Source organism: Homarus americanus, unplaced genomic scaffold (genome assembly GCF_018991925.1).
Source record: "Homarus americanus isolate GMGI-L3 unplaced genomic scaffold, GMGI_Hamer_2.0 scaffold33468, whole genome shotgun sequence".
In the NCBI taxonomy this organism is placed as follows: domain Eukaryota; kingdom Metazoa; phylum Arthropoda; class Malacostraca; order Decapoda; family Nephropidae; genus Homarus; species Homarus americanus.
Window position 1 is genome coordinate 4497879 of NW_024714177.1, and position 18667 is coordinate 4516545.

Below are 18667 nucleotides of genomic sequence, written 5' to 3' on the forward strand. Positions count from 1 at the left end.
GAAGAGGGAGATAAAGGGAAAAATGGGAAGGGAGGAGGATATAGGGAAAGGAAGGGGGATAAATTTCCTCGATAATTTTCGGCAATGAGTTCCCACTGAATACCTTTGCAGAACCTACCCTCAGGATTTCCAGTAACAAGTCAACAGTACAAGTTTTTAATAAACTCCAAACAACAATTTATATCCGGAGAATTTACCTTCTCTTCCTCACAAAGCCTCACAATTATTTTCCTTCAGGAGTTCTAGCAACAGGTGTACTGAGGAAATGTCAGTAAGTGGGTGCAGGAGGTGTTAGTAATATGTGGCTTTAGGAGTCCCGGGCACAATGAAGGTCTTCTGGAAGGTGCTCTCATAGTAACACGCCTGCTTGGCCTCACCCGGGAATTTTTCATGGCAGGAGAAGAGAATCTGATGTATCTTGTTACAGACTCTCTCCAGCACCTGTGTGAAGTTGTGGCCGCGGTGCTGCTCTAGAAGACGACACACAGTATCCACATACACTGAACCTGAAGGAGGGAAACAGGAGCATTACAGGATAACCTTGACACCACAGAAAGCTGCTTAAAGGTTACTTTTTATCAGTTATTGTGATCAATATTAATCTAAGCTCAGCTCGATTAGGTTAAGATTACTTGGTATATATCTGGAGAGTTGGAGTGTGTGGGGGGGTCATCCACCCGACAGTTTGCCTGCACAGTAAACAAGTGTATGTATTTTTGTTGAAGTATGTCATAAATCTGACTTTTGGGGGATTTTAAGAAAGAAAAACTAAAACTGACAAACAAAAAGTACAATTGTTTTATTTTATGCCGTAACACAAACATGACCTCACAAACCATCCTCTTCGGTCCAAACAGCAACACTCACCTCCATCAGGGAGTCTGAAGGCGTAATGCTCGGGGAGGGTGGCGCTGGCGATGATGCGGTCCATCTGGTAGTAGACGGCAGTGATATTACAACACTGCTCAGGGATGACTGAGTAAGTCTGTCCCTCGTGGGAACCGTCCACCGCCACCCGCACGCCGCCTCGGAAGGAGAAAATTATTGTAGAATATATACGACTCTAGGTAGACAATCACTCAAGTGATGGTATGGAGCTCAGTGGATGGTTTGAAATGCATAACATGTAGAAATGTCGATATTCTCACAATATCTAACTGGGCATGTGGATATTAAGAAAGGAGGTGGATAAAGGGATGCAAGAAAACCAGTGGATATAAATAATTAGACACGCAATTTCTTGGGGGTAATACACTTCACATTAAGAAAATAATTGCTGGCGTCCACCACCTCCATCACCCATTGTAACTAACATGGATGAACATAAAGATGAAGACAGTCCAGATAGAGTAGTCCAGCACAACATCACATGAGAAAGATATTTGTTAATGAGTTACAAGGAACACTAAGTAGTAGGTAGTAGGCAGCTACCAAACAGGGAGGTACTACCACCTGGGAAGATATCGGAAGCATAATGTATTGTCTAATGGTAGACCCTGCTGCCATATGGCATCACAAAAATTGTGACCAAGTCCCAGGTTGCTGATCTGTCTTTCTGCCTCATTTACACACAATTGCAGGGTCTCAATTGTTTCTCTTACTATTGACAACACAACATACATACTGTATATCATTTCTCACTCGATTTATTTTTTCGTTTTTTGTATTTATTTATGGTTAATATTATTATTTTTATATATAATTTTTATTAAATTTTCGCCCGCCAGGCCCTGATGCATATATACATATATATACTGTATCTTCAGTACACACACACGCACAAATAAAACAAAAGAAAAACAAACAAACACTTAAGGCTATAAATAGGTCCAAAACTCTAGTCCAGAACAAACCTAACCTAATCAAATGTAATGTAACTTAACCTAACTAATAAAGGAACACTAAAGATTTGTCTGCCTCTGATGATTCGTGATGTACAGATATTAAAGGGATAATATCAGACCACACGGCAGAGAGGACCCGCACAACAAACCCTAACAAGTGACAGGTGACTATTATGACAGTCATAATTATTTGTCTAAAGCTGGTCATGAGATAACAGGCTTGTGACTGTCAGGTATAGTTTTGTTTATCTATTATGACGTGATTGTGGAGTCGAGATCAGGTAAGTGACAGGTAGTACTGTATTACACATGGAAGAAAATGAAAAAAAAATCATCAAGGACACCATGACGTGATTTTTATTTTCTGTTGCATCATTTTGATGGAACACACCAGACTTGTTGTGCCTATAAACTGTATAATATAAAGTATTGTCAAAATACTAATCTGTATATCAGTCGATTTTAACCTATCACATTTCTTTTACAAAAACATCTTAAAGGAAATGATATTCTATTTATCGTCTTCTATTTTATCAAACTTGACAATTTCCAGATTTATTTTTGGTGAAAACTGTACAAACCATCTTTTATAACAAGCAAAATGAACCAAGCAAAACAAATCTTCCCTACCCAACCTAACCTTTGCTAACATTACTTACCCAGCCTAAAGGCTTTAAATATACTGTATATCAGTTATGTTACATTAAATATTGTTAAGATAGGTTTGGTTGGTTCGATTTTCTTGTTTTAAAAGAACTGTAACCACCATGACAGAACAAAGATCACATGACTGGCTTTAACAGTTGTCAAAATCAACAGTTAGGAATGTTATATTAATAACTTTTTCCCCCATAAGAAAAGTGGTGTTAACCATGTCAAACACCAGTTAGAACAACACTCACCTTTCTCTCTAATAGAAATTGTTGCACGGCCTCGACAAGAAGTCATGAAGAAGATCTTTGGTTTCTTCCTGAAGTTATCCAGCCTGGAGAAACTGTCAATGATATCCATCCTCTTGTATCTATAGCCGTCGGCCAGCTTGATGTTGGTTTCGGTGCCGTGTGCCATGAACCAGAACACGATGGAGTCATAGAAGTGATATTTCTGCTTCTGTAGCGTCTTCCTATATTCCTCCAAAGTCTTGTATGTTGGATCTTTCTCAATATGGACTGTATAGCCCAAAGAATCACTGAAAACCCTTTTGACTTTGTTTATTTCCCCTTGTGACCCTTCCCTGTCCTTAGTAACGCAGAACACGACACAGTGGCCGGCCGGTCGACCTTGTATGGGATATACATCTAGGGCGTTGACTATCGTCATAATAGTGCGCTGTTCATGCTCATCTTTGGTTTCTTTGTTCACTTTATTCAGGAGTTCCTGTAGTTTGCCAGTGTACAAACGGTTCAGTTTCTCATTATCCTCTAAGACCCTTATCATATAGAAGAATAAGGCCTCCTTCAGTCCCTCAATCTTGTTCAGTTTATCTAGAGGAACATCTATACTTTTGTCGATCAGTTTACTGAGGTTCTTGTCTCTCTTCAAAACATCCAGTAGTTGGCAGACAAGGCTGGGTGTTAAACTGTCACATATGTGCTTCATCTGTAAATTTTCAGCATATAAAAAGAATTTTCCCATCTTTTCCTCTTCCGAAAGGAACAATTTTTCCTGGACTTTCTTGATCTTGTTCTCAAGGTTGAAGCAGTCAATATGTAGGTATCGGCAGGCCTCAACCATGGTCAAGAGATACTCGTCCTGCTTTCTCACAGCTCTATTAGCAGCCTCAGTATCTCCCTCCAGTCTTATGAATGGATACTGCACCAGCTCCTTGACACGTCTACGCAACACCTCCAGAACTTGCCAAAAACTATATTTATTAGCCTTTAAAACCGAGAGGAAAGCTTCTTTGGCCTCAAGTGAAGCGCCAATATTCCATTTGCGGTATGTGTCCATGCTGCCTGTGGTCTTGTCACCATTGTCCAAGAGAAAGAGTAGCGTCACTAATTTGCTGTGAGGAATGTCCGGCCATTTGATGACATATGAAGGTTTCCTATTTCTCGGCACAATATTCCCGTCACCTGCGGTAAAGTACAGGAGTAAGATGACACACATATTATGTCTAAAAAAAAAAAAAAGTCATTGCCAATAAAGTGAACAAGTCATAGCATTACAGAGTATATATAGGTTCCAAATTTAATCAGATCTTTTATGCATATATTTTCATTACTATTAAGTACCAGTAGTAATAAATGCTAGGGCATAAATCAGTATTATAGTGCAATGAAACTTACATAAGGGAAAGCTAGTTCTTACAACATGAATATTAAGGACAATGTACAGTGATTCTTGTTATACAGTGACAGTAGTGGACACTGAACAAATTACTACCTGGTATTACTTCAAGCTCAGACACTAAACATGGACAGATAGTGAGACCTGATAAGGAACAGTATAGATGTGTGTATCCATAATAAGCATCTCCATCAACTTTAACCGCCATAAAAAGGAATAAATAAAAAAAACGAAAAAAATAACAAATATATAAGATATTATAAAATATATGAAATTATTGTCCATTTTATGAGGTTATATAATCTTATATCAGAGTTCGAAAGTGTGTGTGGACAAATGTGCGTGTACCCCGGGTCAATAAAGCTGTCAAATCCTCCAGTTTCCGTCTCCACCTCCTCCGCCGACTCAAGTCCCTCGGAGTTCCTGCACCCGAGCTCCTCAGTGTTTACACAACATTCATACTTCCCAAGCTCACCTATGCCTCCCCTACCTGGTCTTCCTCCCTAAATGCCACATAACGTAAATACCTCGAAAAAGTGCAAAAGAGGGCATGCAAGATCATTCTCTCCCCTTCCTACTCCACATATCAAGAAGCGCTCAACACACTGACCCTTTCGACTCTCACTGACCATCACCACAACCTCATCTGCAAATTTGGTAAGAAGCTTCTACACCATCCTCGACACCGGCTCCTACTACCACCTGAGATCCCTAGCCCGAGAATTGCTGTTCGACACCACAACCGCATCCAGCCCATAAGTGCACGAACTGATCGCTATAAGAACAGCCCAGTCCCAACCATTGTAAAACTTATCAATAACTTGTAATAAACCAGTGTATTCACTCCCAGTAAATACTACTTCTTGCACTGTCACTATGTTGAAATGCACTGTAGTTTGAGCTTTTCCCCATATAGTTATTATATATCTTATTTGTATCACTATGTTACTTGTATATGATTTGTAACTCGAAACCCATTCCCCAAATATGACAAACAGATCCAAAACTTGACAAAAGCATCATGCACCACTAGCACGAGGAGACATGACTTCAAGCTCATTGGGCTTCAAATAGCCCTTGACAAAATTATCAAGAACAATGGAGGAATCATACACAGGCCAATGGCCTCCTTCTCTCAGCATGGCCACCTCTAGTTTGGGTGGCTATTAGGTAAATAAGGCAAATATAAATATTCTATCAGTTATCACTCTAACAGAAGTGGCCATTTTTTAGTACATTACTCAACCCAGATTATACTGTGTGTGAAATCTGCATGTACGATGTTCAATCATAATACTGTACCGGCCTCATATCTGAATGTTGGGGACCATAGTCCTCCATTCTAAACGTTCTTGGGTTGTTTTCACAAATCTTCCAAGATTTTGTATCTCTCTGGGGACCCAGGTTTTAATTTTAGTCAGCCATCTCAGTCTTTGCCTTCCCTTGACTCTCCTACCCTCAACTTTGCCCACTAATATTTCTGTTATCATCCCATCATCCCCAATTACTGTATGTATGACCAAATTATCTCAGTTTTTTTTTCTGTGTATTTCTCTTGAAGTTTTGGCTAATCTTATTACTTTTTCATTTGTTTTCCTGTCGATGTAGCTTATTCTTAGCATCCACCAATAACACCACATTTCAAAAGCCTCCAACCTCTTTCTGGTGTCTGTCGAAAGTGTCCACGCATCTGACCCATACAATAGTCCTTGCCATATAAAGCCTGTTAGTTACATGTAAATATTATAAAATGTCCTTTGTATATTTTATAAGGTTAAATTATTTTTATTATTACTACACTGTATTATCATCATTATTATAATTAATGTGATTATTATTATTATTAATATACAGTGTTCTTATTATTGTGTCCTAATAATCTTTAAAATTAATAATTTTTAATTGAAGTTTGTTACTTCTTACTGCCTAAACACCAAAGTAACATATAAATGTTTCATATAAATTGGTGTATATTAAAATGTGTAGAACATCTATTACACAATATACATAGTATTATTATCCACCTGTGTGTGTTACAATAAATGCTCTCGCGTGACATAACAAAACAACTTTGAACTAGACCATGAGAGATACTGCTTATTGATTTAATACTGATTATCGGATCAGTGTGTACACACCTCTTATCAGGGAACCAGATAGTGTATTATCACAACTCCCGCTAACTCTGACCCAACAGTAGACCATACATGCTGACCTCAATGGTGAAGAGAAATAGCTAAAAAGAATTTAAACTAAATAAAAGATCACTGCTGGATGTGCATTTTGTTACCAACATGCTTAAGAATATTCACAATAACTGAGCCTGATGCCTTTGTTCAGAAAAGACACAAGTGTCATGAGTAAGAAAAGAAGTTAAGGAACTCCATTAAGAATATGTAACATGTGGAAAATGAAAAGCTAATAATGGGTCTTGAAACTTACAATCACTAAATTTCTTGTGTGAAACTTTAATTTTACCCTCATGAAAGTTTGTTTCACTGACTCATATTCATAAATTAGGTTGATATCCAGCGTTTTTCAGTACAGTATCAGTAGTATAACAATTGTATATCCCCGCCAGCTTGCTGTAGATTTTTAATTTGGTTTACTAACATTCAGACTATACAGGGAGCGATGCCTACCCTGCCTGTGATACATGACACCAAGGGTTGACTTGTAAATATTTGTTTTGATCATGCCTCCTGGCCTTAAGGCCCCGATGTATAGACCCCTCCCAACCTCATTCAACGCCTGAAATCCTATTCTGGAGGTTGGTCTGTTCTTTGTTGCTTGCTACGAACTTTATTGAGCGGTGACAGTTGAAATTATTCAGCTTTTTCACAACGAACAAAGACTTACTGAGAAAAATAAAATACATTAATTTACCATCACTTGATTGTATAATCTCTCTGAACATTGTCTTATATTTATGGAACTGTTCACAACTTTCACAAATAGGCCTAGTAAAGAGAGGATTTTCTTATTGTTAAAAAATTACTGTTCATTAGATACCGTAATTATAATTCAATCATTCTGAAAAAAGTCAATGTGAATTATCCAGTGTGATACAAGTGGCAAACTTTGTTTTATTTAACAAAAGGTAATGAGAATAAATGTATAATGAAACCAAAAATTTTATCAGAGCTCTTAAAAGGACATTTTTGTTTGCAGTTAAATTCGAAGTCACTAATATCCCAGAGGTATAGGAATTGGAGGTTTGATGCTCTAGGGGCAAGGGACGTCTGGTCCACGTTGTATAGTAAGGGACACAATGCACCACTAGTTTGCCTAATTCAGTACTAATTATCGTCCAGCAAGTGGAGACTTAGACACAGAGGTCTGACACCATCGTCCATAATAGAATATTGTACACATAAGAATCATCAGCAATTAATGATAAATAATAAATACTTACAAGTCTTTCACTGAGCCAGTAACAGGGTTAACTTCCACTTACACCTACAAATACACAAGTACTGTATTTCTTTTTGATGAACTTACTTTCATCCAACTCCATTTTGAATGGTAGACTAAACAAGACCTTTGTTGAACAGCAGGGTTCTAAGTTAGTGCTCCCACAAACTTCACTCACTCCTACCAACTACACCACTATTAAGCCATATAAAGAATGCTTAGACTTATCTATATTATCAAACAAAAAATCCCTGATTATTAAAATTGATTATGTTATCTTTGCTAATTCCCAACAAAGCACTTTATCTGATTTAGTTTTACCGATAACACAGTAAATATATAAATCTATCAGAGTACCATCCGCATATCTGAGGGTTCACGACCACAGTCCTCCACTCTTAAACATTCTCGAGCAGTTTTTACCAATCCTTTAAGGTTTTATATCACGAGTGATTGCGTACTCTTGAAAAAAAATTTATATAAAAATCATTACCGGGGAAACGATGAATGGCTGTATGAGAGAATGCATTAAATCCCAAGTACAGTACATCATGGTTGCATAATGTTTGTTTACTTTTTTGAAGATCGGTTACACACAGTTCTATCTCTCACTATTTTTAATTGTTGTTTGAATGGTGTATTACTAACCTTGTTAAGCAATTAAAGACCTTAGTTGTTGAGGTGCAGTAATAACATTATAACAACAAAAGAGGTTGGGTGATTACCTAATTGTGATTCCTAGCCAAAGAACCAATCAAATTGGTATAAAATGGAGGCTGCTACATGTGTCCACTACAAATGATGTTGTTTTATTAAGACAATGGAAAAGACTTTGTTTAATACTTTGTTCATATTTATAGGTAATTACAAGTACTGTACATTAAGAAAAAAATTAATAAAAATGTTTACTTTTTCAATACACTTTTTGCTGATGGAGAAGTTATGAGTAGCAATACAACAAGAGAAACAGACTGTGTACTGTACACTGAAAGCCTTATAAAAAACACAAATAAATGATTACCTGCATAGAATGATTAAGACACTTTACTGACGGTGTGTGTGTTCTGATCCTCCATGTGGACATGCAAACCTCCTTTGTTTTTCCAAGCTCTGAAGGATTTAATAGAGGAAATAGTCATCAAATAATACAAGGAAATTCTTCTACCATCAGTATTAATCACAAGACAACAGCTCCTGACTCCTACAACAACAGACATGGGCATATCCACGACTCTTTAAGGGGGATTCAGATCTTGACCAACTCCCTTAATGGCCACTCCACCAGACAGGGTCGAGGTTAGATCATGTTAACTGTGCTTGGGGCTGGAGGCCAGATTACCTGGACTATCAAGTCTCATCTGTTTTTACTCCTGTGATAATAAAATCAAAGACGTCCGCAGGAATAGGCACACTGAACTTGGTAACTAGATTACTAATTAACCAACTATATAACTAAATAACCCATTAAATAATGAACTAAATCACTAGATAGATTAATAACTAATTTAATATCATTAACTACAGAATTATTGAAATAACACATTAATTAATCATCTATATAACTAACAACCTAATTAGTATGAATTATTGAAGGATAATTAATAAACATATGTTTATATTTATAAGAATATTTAACAAAACTTAGTACAGTACAATTTTTATCAATGTTGCCACAGATGATAGACAGAAAAACCAAAGTTATATTAATTTTCTTGTGACTAGAGCAATCTTCCCGCTTTTCACTTGCTTTATCTTCATTTCATTCAGTTCTTTACCTGAAACAAACTTATCGTTAATCACATGGTTTGAAAAACAATTTAAACGGTAAATGTTGAAATTACGATTAAAAATAAAATTGCTCTGACAAACACAGATACAGTATTCCCTTCTTAAAATTTTATACAGGGTATATGTATGCTTCTTTACACACATCTAGGAATTGTTAGCATCAGAATCAGAATCTTATTTCAGGCTGAAAAGGGTTAAACCATTAATTTACCTTCATGTACAGTAGCTAAAAACAACTATCTGAGCAGGTGGGGGTTGATATGCTCCAAAATTTTACGTATGACTAGTGACAGCCCTCATATACCAAAATTTATCGTCCATGGTCTCATATTGTTTCTCACAAAGTATGCACAGATAGATGTTTTAGCTACTGTACATAACCTGGTTACCAACAACCTTCATTAATATTTAAAATGTTCAAAATAATTCATTACCCAATTTTTGAAACATAAGTTTTTTAGTCCCTAGTATGAATTCTACTTCTATTACTGATACCACCACTTGGTAGTTAATCTCAAAATATTAAAAACTTTCCCATTACTGTAATTCAAATCTGAATCACAGCAATTAGACTAACCAATAAATCCTAGTTACTTCAGTATTATTTATATGATCTTATTTAAAGAAAACATTTTTTTTAGGGGAAAAGTAATTCTTTAGATACATACTTGCCATTCTTTTATATTTATTACCATAGAGAGCTTTCTGTCTGAAATCTGCTGCCTTCTCAGCAATGGAGGCGTATTTTTTGGTCTCCTGCTGCAAAGCCCGTACTTTAACTCCACGCTCCAAGGATAAAAAATCATCTATAAAGCAAAACACAGGATCACAATCATTATAAAAAATCTTGTTCAGATTCATGAAACATTATTTGTACAGGTATCCTTCATTAAATGATAGGGTTACGTTCATGAAAAACATAACGTTAAGCAAAATTATCGCTAAACAAAGGAATGACAGCAAAGCACGGACATGCTGCGTATCCAGAAATAAGAGTAAATATATAAACACACATTTTCTTTTCATTCAATGTCATGCATTCATTCTTACCATAGTAGAAAATGTGTTATGCTATGATATTCCACTTCCACAACGAGGTCCCCCAAAAATAGTTAGTACAAAATTTTCAGAGATAAGACTTCAGTTTTGTCAAGATAGAAAATGTTTAAATATAGCTTAAAAAATGTTCATTGATTTGGAATGTTGTACTGTATAGTGTCTCACTCTGGGGTCATCTGGGAGCCAATGTCTTAAAAAGGGGAAACTTTTCTATAAACTCACATTTTTTTTATTCTAGATTTCAATTGTTTGGACTTTTGGCTAATCTAGACCCTCCTCTCCCCAAATATTCCAGACAAAAGAGGGATCATTGAAATATTTCAGTCACACCAACTCACTTCAAAAGGATATCAGCCTAGCCCTATACATTAGGATTGGCATCCATTAGGAGCCTTGTCCTAATGATTAGAACAGGGCTCCTATCCTAATGGTGTTAGGGCTTATTAGGAAATAGATTCATCTTCTCAGTCATAGGGTCACTCACCATCAATGATTTCATCCACTGGGTCATCAACATCATTATCATCATCAGTAAATTTTTTATGATTTCCTTCTTTCTTTTGAATTGCTGCTTTCTGTATGGTTTGAGTCTTCTGCTCTGCAACTACAGCTTCAAGCAGGTTCTCGGGTAATCGTTTCATTTCCAACTTTTCTAAGCGCCGCCGCTGAAAAAAACAAACAAATTGTCAATGGATACAAAACAATTCAACTCATTTATTATTGTTGGACAAATTAAAATGGAATAACATTCTCAGTAAAAATACACAGAAAGTGAATATCAAAGATCAGTTTGACATGAATGTTATTGATTGTTTTTGAGAGGCAGCTGTAGGTAGTGGACACAATCCAACACTCTTTACCTTATCTGCCTGCTGGAGCTTGTTTCTCTCTAGCTTCCTTTTTCTATCTTCCTTGGCTTTTAGTTTGAGTCTTTGTATTTCTTTCTTTATCTTCAAGTCTTCCATATCAGCCTGTTCCTTTGCCACAGTGGTGGTGGCTTCTTCAGGAGCTGAATCTGAATCTGATTCTTCTGGCTCTTCATCCTGGACTGTCTTACTCTTAACTTTAAGATAACATTTATGAGTACCTCCTATATATACACTGTAGATAGATAATAAATAATAAAAAACACATAAATAGTTATTTAAAACAGCCAATCTTGTTAAGAGTTTTTCTCTCATCCAAAAATCATAACTACGTATATCCATCATTGTAACACCTCACCAAGTCACATAATTATTACAAATGAAATGGGAATTATACCAGTTGGCATATGCAAATACTGTGGTCTCCTGAACCATTTCGAATATAAGTATAGTATACCAAAATAGGGGGTTGAGATTGTTTGATTCAATATGGATAAAAGACCATTTACTGAAAATCAATTTTCTATTTGAAAGTGTTGATAATATGTGATAAGCACTGAGAAGCCATAAGTTAAAACAATGGTAAGTTCTTAACATTATCATTATTGAAAATTAGTGACAGAGGTGATTCATTAAAAGGACTATACTGTATATAATTTGTTATATTAAACTGTTGCAAAGATATTTGTGCATTGTATTACTACACTTTCCTACTTACCTAATGTGTCAGGAATGAGTAGATTCTTTAAATCTTCATCTTCTTCAAATACAATATGTTTGCTTTTCATTCCCTTCTGAAAGAAAAATTAAATTTGTACACAGTTTCCGATTCAAGACAAGCTAGACGGACTCGAGAGATTCTACTCTTTTTGTGTATGACTATCTCAAGACACAGACAAGTTCACTTTCTATTCCATTTGATCAGAAAATGAAATGAAAACAACTCATTTACAGCAGGGAACACTAACTTCTACAGAGCAATTAAGAAGACCTTGTGTAGGTATGGTAATTGAAACACACAAACTTTCAGGAAGTAATGCCTAAAATTTTCAGACATCAGAAAATTAGACACCAACATCTGCTATCATATTTCTTGAGGCTTTTGAACACTTTACATTTTAGCTCTCCCCCACACACACACACACACACACACACACAAAAACACACACACAAAAGGAAGAGAACTCAAGATAAGAGACAGAATTGACAGACACACAGAACTAAAACGAGTTTAATCACAGCAATAAACTACAGTAATAAGATATTTTGTTCAGATGACTGCCCAATGATAATGCGACTTTGTGATGCTTACAATTTTTAATACAAGTACTTACTGGCCTACCCTCTTCCTCCATTTCTTCATCTTTATCTTCAGAATCCTCATCACCATCAGATTCGCCTAAAGCTTCATCTTCTTCGGTTCCATCATCATCATCATCATCTTCATTCACTCCATCTTCTTCACTGTCATCACCTTCATCTAATTCACTGTTACCATCACCTTCAGCTACTTCACCATCATCACTATCATCTACTTCACTGTCAACTTGATTGCCACTTTCCTCCTTCGGGTCTCCACAATTTTCATATTCTTTATTTTCCCAGCCACCCGTCATTTTTCCAGGCTCAACTGTTTCTAGAACAATGACATTAACTGTAGTTTAAAGTTATTACAACCGAGCATAAATGTAACTAAATATCATTACAGCAAAGAAGTACTGTATACCTAAATAAAGTATCATTATCACACAGCAGAGCATAAATATAACTAAATTATAGTATTACAGCTCAGTATAACTGTAACTAAACATTGTTAGAGCAGATCATAACAGCTCAGTATAATTGTAACTAAACATTGTTAAACACAACTAAGTACTGTTTCTTTATAACACAATACAAATATCACTAACAACCAAAGCACAACAGGTCAGGCAAGAACTTCCACAGCATCAACCATGATTAACCTAACATGATCTAACCAGACCTAAACTAGCACCATCAAGATAAGTCAGATTAGTTCATCAAAATTAGGTAAGGATTGGTTGGTTCATGTCACCTGTAATAGTGGATTAACATAGTACTGTATTCTTATAATGCATTTAACTACCATTTAAAATCCTTGCAGACAACTTAACAGATGTCCCTTAGTTATTCTGTATTACCACATAAAGAAATTGGGGACTACACACACACACACATATATATATATATATATATATATATATATATATATATATATATATATATATATATATATATATATATATATATATATATATATATATATATATATATATATATATATACATACATACATATATATATTATACACAGTACATATATATATATAAAAAGCCTTACAGAATATTGAAATATAAAATGTCTGTAAACTTAAATAAGTCTCTAAATCGCAAAAACATGACAACGACAAAGCTCAACTATGCCAGTTTGTCGTCAATTGAAAATCATTGTACTTTCAGTTATTCACCACAAGGAGTTGTTCGATTTTATTAATTTTTTCCACAGGTGTTCTTATCAAGAGATCATTATACTAAGTATTTTAAAAGAGGCGACATTTACTAGAACCTAATAGAACCTGACCTAACCAACCAGAGAAACCTACCTAACTTTACCCAAGTTCCTTGCCAGGACTGCCCCGGGATCTTCGGCCTTATTTAACAGAAAGTATTTGTTTTGTTATCTGGTATACCAATGAAGACAAATTTGTTGAAACGTCATGGTGTAATTTTGTTTTTTGTGGACATGAGTGTGTGCTCGGACTGGCTGGGTTGGATGTAACAGACGACATGCGGTGACTCAGCAGATTTTTTGGAGGACTATTAACGGTAAATATGGTAAACATATTATCAGGGATACATCTCATTTTGTCACCAATACCAAATCTGTTTTGTTACCACTAACAGACCATCAGTCACTGGTATTAGAGTGATAAATTGTAAGTTATTATTTTACACGAATAGAAATTACACATGCATACAGATGACTCCAGAATTATTGTGTTATTATTATTCATGAATATCAATTATTTAATAAAGAAAATTATTAAAACACTGGTAAATAAACAAAATAGAAATTACACATGTATACAGATGACTCCAGAATTATTGTGTTATCATTATACAGGAATATTAATTATTTAAAAAAGAAAGCAATTTAGACATTGGTAATTAAACAAAATACTGAACAAATGAGGGTGATTATTTCTTCTTCTTCATTGATTTGCAATTACAACTAGTTGCTGAGCACAAGCTAAAATTGTGCACAAGAAAAGCAAATCATGACAAACAAGTCCATCTCTGGAAGCTGTGGGATGAATATAAAGAAAAAATATCACCACTTCTAATTTTCTACAAGATTGTCAGTCTTCTTCCAAGCTTGCATGAGTAATAACAATATTTCTTTTTCTTTTTCTTTTAATTTTAGTCTTTCACATATTGTTTAAGCGAGATGATTGCAGGATTATTATGCCGAGGCATAATTCTGGAATAAAATTTTGTAAACTAGTATTTTGTTTATTTTCTATCTCAAGCAACAGCATATATATTGATGTATTAATTATGTAAGAATTTTCTGGAATGTATTGCCCTTGAAATGGTGATGGGAATGAAAGCGGTGACTAAACGGGTAAAATCAGTGGTGACAAAACGGGCAAAAAAATGTGGTGACGAAATGGGCACACCCCATTATCAGTTTTTCCATTGCGTTTTACCCCGCAATTTCCCTTATCCTTTATGCCCTGCCCACCAAATTTGTCAAAAGTAGAGGTGCTAGAGTGTAAGCATCATAAATTAATATAGTAACAGTCCATGTAATTCTTAAGTTGTTAATAGATAAATTAATGGATACGTATTCTGTAAGATTATCATCCAAGTTTACACTGGTTCAGGATGTGCGTACACACTACAGTATAAGTACTGTATACCAAAGTCAAAAGGCACTCAACCAAGTTTAGCTATGGATGGGGCGGGACGAAACACCCAAATATATATTTTTTTGTTTTTTCTTTCTATTTATTTCTAAAACACTTAGAAAAACATTGACAACCACAATTTGACCACAGACAACACCACTAACACCTATATTTGGGTATACTTGTGTGGGCAGTGCCTTAAGTCTACTGGATGATATAGAACAATCATTACTAGTAATCACTACCGTAGCCTTTGAAGATGTCACTGATATCTTGATCTTGGTATCAATGGTCTCTAAAATGAGAAAGATTGTGTATTTGTAGAACTGAGAGAAGTTAAGTAAAATAACAAACTAGCCAGGCACCGTCACGTGGAAATGTAAACACACTAACAACAACAAAAACCTAAAGTATCATACTTTTAGTTTAGGGATGATATTGTTCTTTTAGGTATAAACCAATAGTTTCAGCACAGGAGGAAACTGTAAGTATACCTAGGTAGTCTTTCTCACGACGTGCCAACCCTGAACATAGCCAGGTACGCTTTCATAAAAACTGCCATCGAATACATAGATACGAAAATGTTCCTTCAACTGTACAAATCTTAAGTTCGTCTCAGTCTGGATTACTGTCTACAGGCATGGAAACCCTACCTCCAGAAAGACTAGTGAAGGGAATGGAAAACAGGAACCCGAGCCATCCTTTGTTATGTCATACACCACCAACACGAGGGGACATATCTACAAGCTCGCCAAATTATACTCACAGATACTCACAGATGATCTTCTGGAAGAGGCTCACGCCTGTGACTCCAGCTCAATAGCCTCTTCTCTACTCAGACGGTGGCTGTGTGTGGCGGATAATTGTGCCCTAAAATTAGATACTTGTTGATTTTTCCAGTATTTATGTAATTTTGCTTCAAACTTTTCCACCGTCTCCACATTCACTACCCACTCAGGTAAACTATTCCAGTTGTTGACAACCCTACTCGTGAACGAGTGTCTTCTGAGATTTAGCCTCGCTCTTGTTTTGTAGATCTTCTTTGTGTTCCCCCGGGTAGTGTCAGCCTCCCTCATCTGGAACATTCCTGCTGTACATGCCTGGTCATAAATGCCACACACTATCTTGTATGTTTCCACTTGGTCCCCACGAGATCTTCTGTACACCAGTGTCGGTAACTGTAATTTCCTTAGTCTTTCCTCATAAGATAAATCCTTAATCTGTGGTACTAATTTGGTAGCCCTCCTCTGTACATTCTCTACTGCTTCAATATCCTTAATGAGATATGGGCACCAAATTTGATTAGCATACTCAAGGTGTGGCCTAACCAGAGCAGTGTACAGAGCCTTGAATATAGGTGCATCCAGATGAACAAAAGTTCTTCTAATAATGCCCACTATTTTATTAGCCTTGTTGATTTTCTCAGCTAGATGGTCAGAAAACGTCAGCATATCATCGATGACTACCCCTATATCCTTCTCTACAGTGGTCTTCTTGATCGTGGTGTACATATGATATCCAGAAAGAACCTAAGGAAATACTTTTTTACACAAAGGATGGTAGACCTAGGGGATGGTCTACCAGCCTAAGCTGTGGAATCACGAATAGTACTGGTCTTCAAAATCGCCCTTGACAAAATTATCAAGAACACTGGAGGGATCCTACACGAGCCACTGGACCCCTTCCCTCCGACGTGCTTATAGACCTGCATTAAGTCACCCCTTGCCCACCTATAATATAAGCTAGGCCACTGCAAACACTCTAATCTGTCTAGGTGCAAGTGGACCTTCTTTGGACATTTTAAATCAACTAACAGTCTCTAATATTTCCCGGGTACCAGACGGTGTGGCAATACTCCAAACGGGGAAGCACCTCACTTGAATAACGTATGAAAACACCCTTATAATGAGACCTACTAGCTTATATGCCTGATTTACATTCTTACAAAAGCCCGAGAACTTCAATTCGTTGTACACGTGCACACAGGTCCTTTTCAAATTTGGTTTCAGTTAATTATTTTTCTTCGTCCCGTTGGGACAAGTACTACGCCTCCTTACTATTAGTACAACCTAGGTGCATATTTTTGCATTTCGTGACGTTGCATTTTAACAGCCATTCCCTTAACAACTCCTCAACCAACAGATATCTTCTTGTAGCGCATCACTGTCCGTTTGGTTCTTAATTTTTGTTAAAGAAGCCACAAGTTCAGTAGATTGTCATGGCAAACTTCTTAAGGGGAGGGCCATCTTCCATGGTCCATTGTTAGTACAGGAGGAAACTGGAATGACCGAAGAAAACCTGCCATGTTTGGTAACGTAGCCCATCCTCCCTGGTCCAGTTTTAGTAGAAGAGAAACCTGCCATGCTTGGTAGGCTCACACTGGATGACACCCTTCTTCACATCTGCCCTGGCCAGTATGAAGCTGAGATACATAAGAAAAAAAAAGGATCACCTAGCGATAAGACACTCCAGCTTGTCACCCAATTATTAAAGAACAGCAGCTCGAGTATCTCTCATTATTGTGTTTTCTGGATTCGATCCCATGTCTGTCAGGACCTACCAAACATCACAAGTTTCCTCCAGTACTAACACTGGGCAATAAAGTTCAGGGCCAATCATCCGTACGGCTAGTAAGATGATAAGTAGTGAAAAAATTAATTAAGAAAAAAATATAATTAAAAGTAACGTAACGTAACTTAACCTAACGTCACCCCCCCCCCCCTAGGTAGCGATAGGGTATTTAATAATCAGGTGAAATTAGTTGGGGTGATTAATTTGCAAGTGTTCCGAAAAAAAACCTATTTTTGGGCGAACACTGTTATACTCTTTCTGAAAGCACGATACTACCATCTCATATTCCATGCGATGATTTCTTTTGAAAATATTTTAGTAATCTAAAATTCTAAATTATAAAAACATGGAAATGACATAAATAAGAAATATTTTCTAATATAAATGAGTTATGAGACTTCCTTCAGTTAGCCATAAATAAAGACAAATTTCTTTTTATATATTATTGGGGTAACTACATTAACGTACTTATAAATCTGTTATTTTTCGAAAAGATATTTAGAACTAACTCAGGTATATAAGCTAAAATAGTACAGTCATTGACATATTTGTAAACTTCTAGTTAAAATACGGCAAATGATATTAGTATCCAACTCCTGTAAACACTGGACAATGAAGGCCAAACTCACCAGGAACAATGGGGGACTGAAGAACCCGTCGGCTTCTTCTCTTTACCAAAGCAGTAAATTTAATAAATTTATCATTATTGACTGGGAAAACTTGCGGTGCTGAAGATCAGAAATCTATTAGAAACAAATCAAATAGGATATAGATCTCTTACACTGAAATTATATTCCAAATAGCCTCCCTCTTGATGTTACCTGGATTTAATTCAATATTACAGGTAGGAGAGAGGGGGAGTGGGGAAATAAATGTATCTAGTGACCGAGTTGTGCTGGCTATAT

General features: G+C 36.2%; 2 protein-coding genes across 2 annotated transcripts; both read right to left on the bottom strand.

The window, feature by feature from the left end:
* Positions 1-142: 142 nt before the first annotated feature.
* Positions 143-7756, bottom strand: LOC121877329 (caspase-12-like). Its single transcript, XM_042383032.1, has 4 exons — positions 7635-7756; positions 2747-3919; positions 868-1026; positions 143-506 (listed from the first exon to the last, which is right to left on the bottom strand). Exons 1-4 carry the CDS (start codon positions 7648-7650, stop codon positions 292-294), a joined length of 1563 nt encoding a protein of 520 aa, XP_042238966.1. The 5' UTR covers positions 7651-7756; the 3' UTR covers positions 143-291.
* A 1403-nt stretch (positions 7757-9159) lies between these two features.
* On the bottom strand, positions 9160-15581 carry LOC121877335 (stress response protein NST1-like). Its single transcript, XM_042383046.1, has 7 exons — positions 15437-15581; positions 12595-12896; positions 11979-12054; positions 11255-11457; positions 10879-11059; positions 10004-10141; positions 9160-9322 (listed from the first exon to the last, which is right to left on the bottom strand). The coding sequence occupies exons 2-7, from the start codon at positions 12874-12876 to the stop codon at positions 9246-9248; spliced, it is 957 nt and encodes a 318-aa protein (XP_042238980.1). The 5' UTR covers positions 12877-12896; positions 15437-15581; the 3' UTR covers positions 9160-9245.
* Between the last annotated feature and the right edge of the window lie 3086 nt (positions 15582-18667).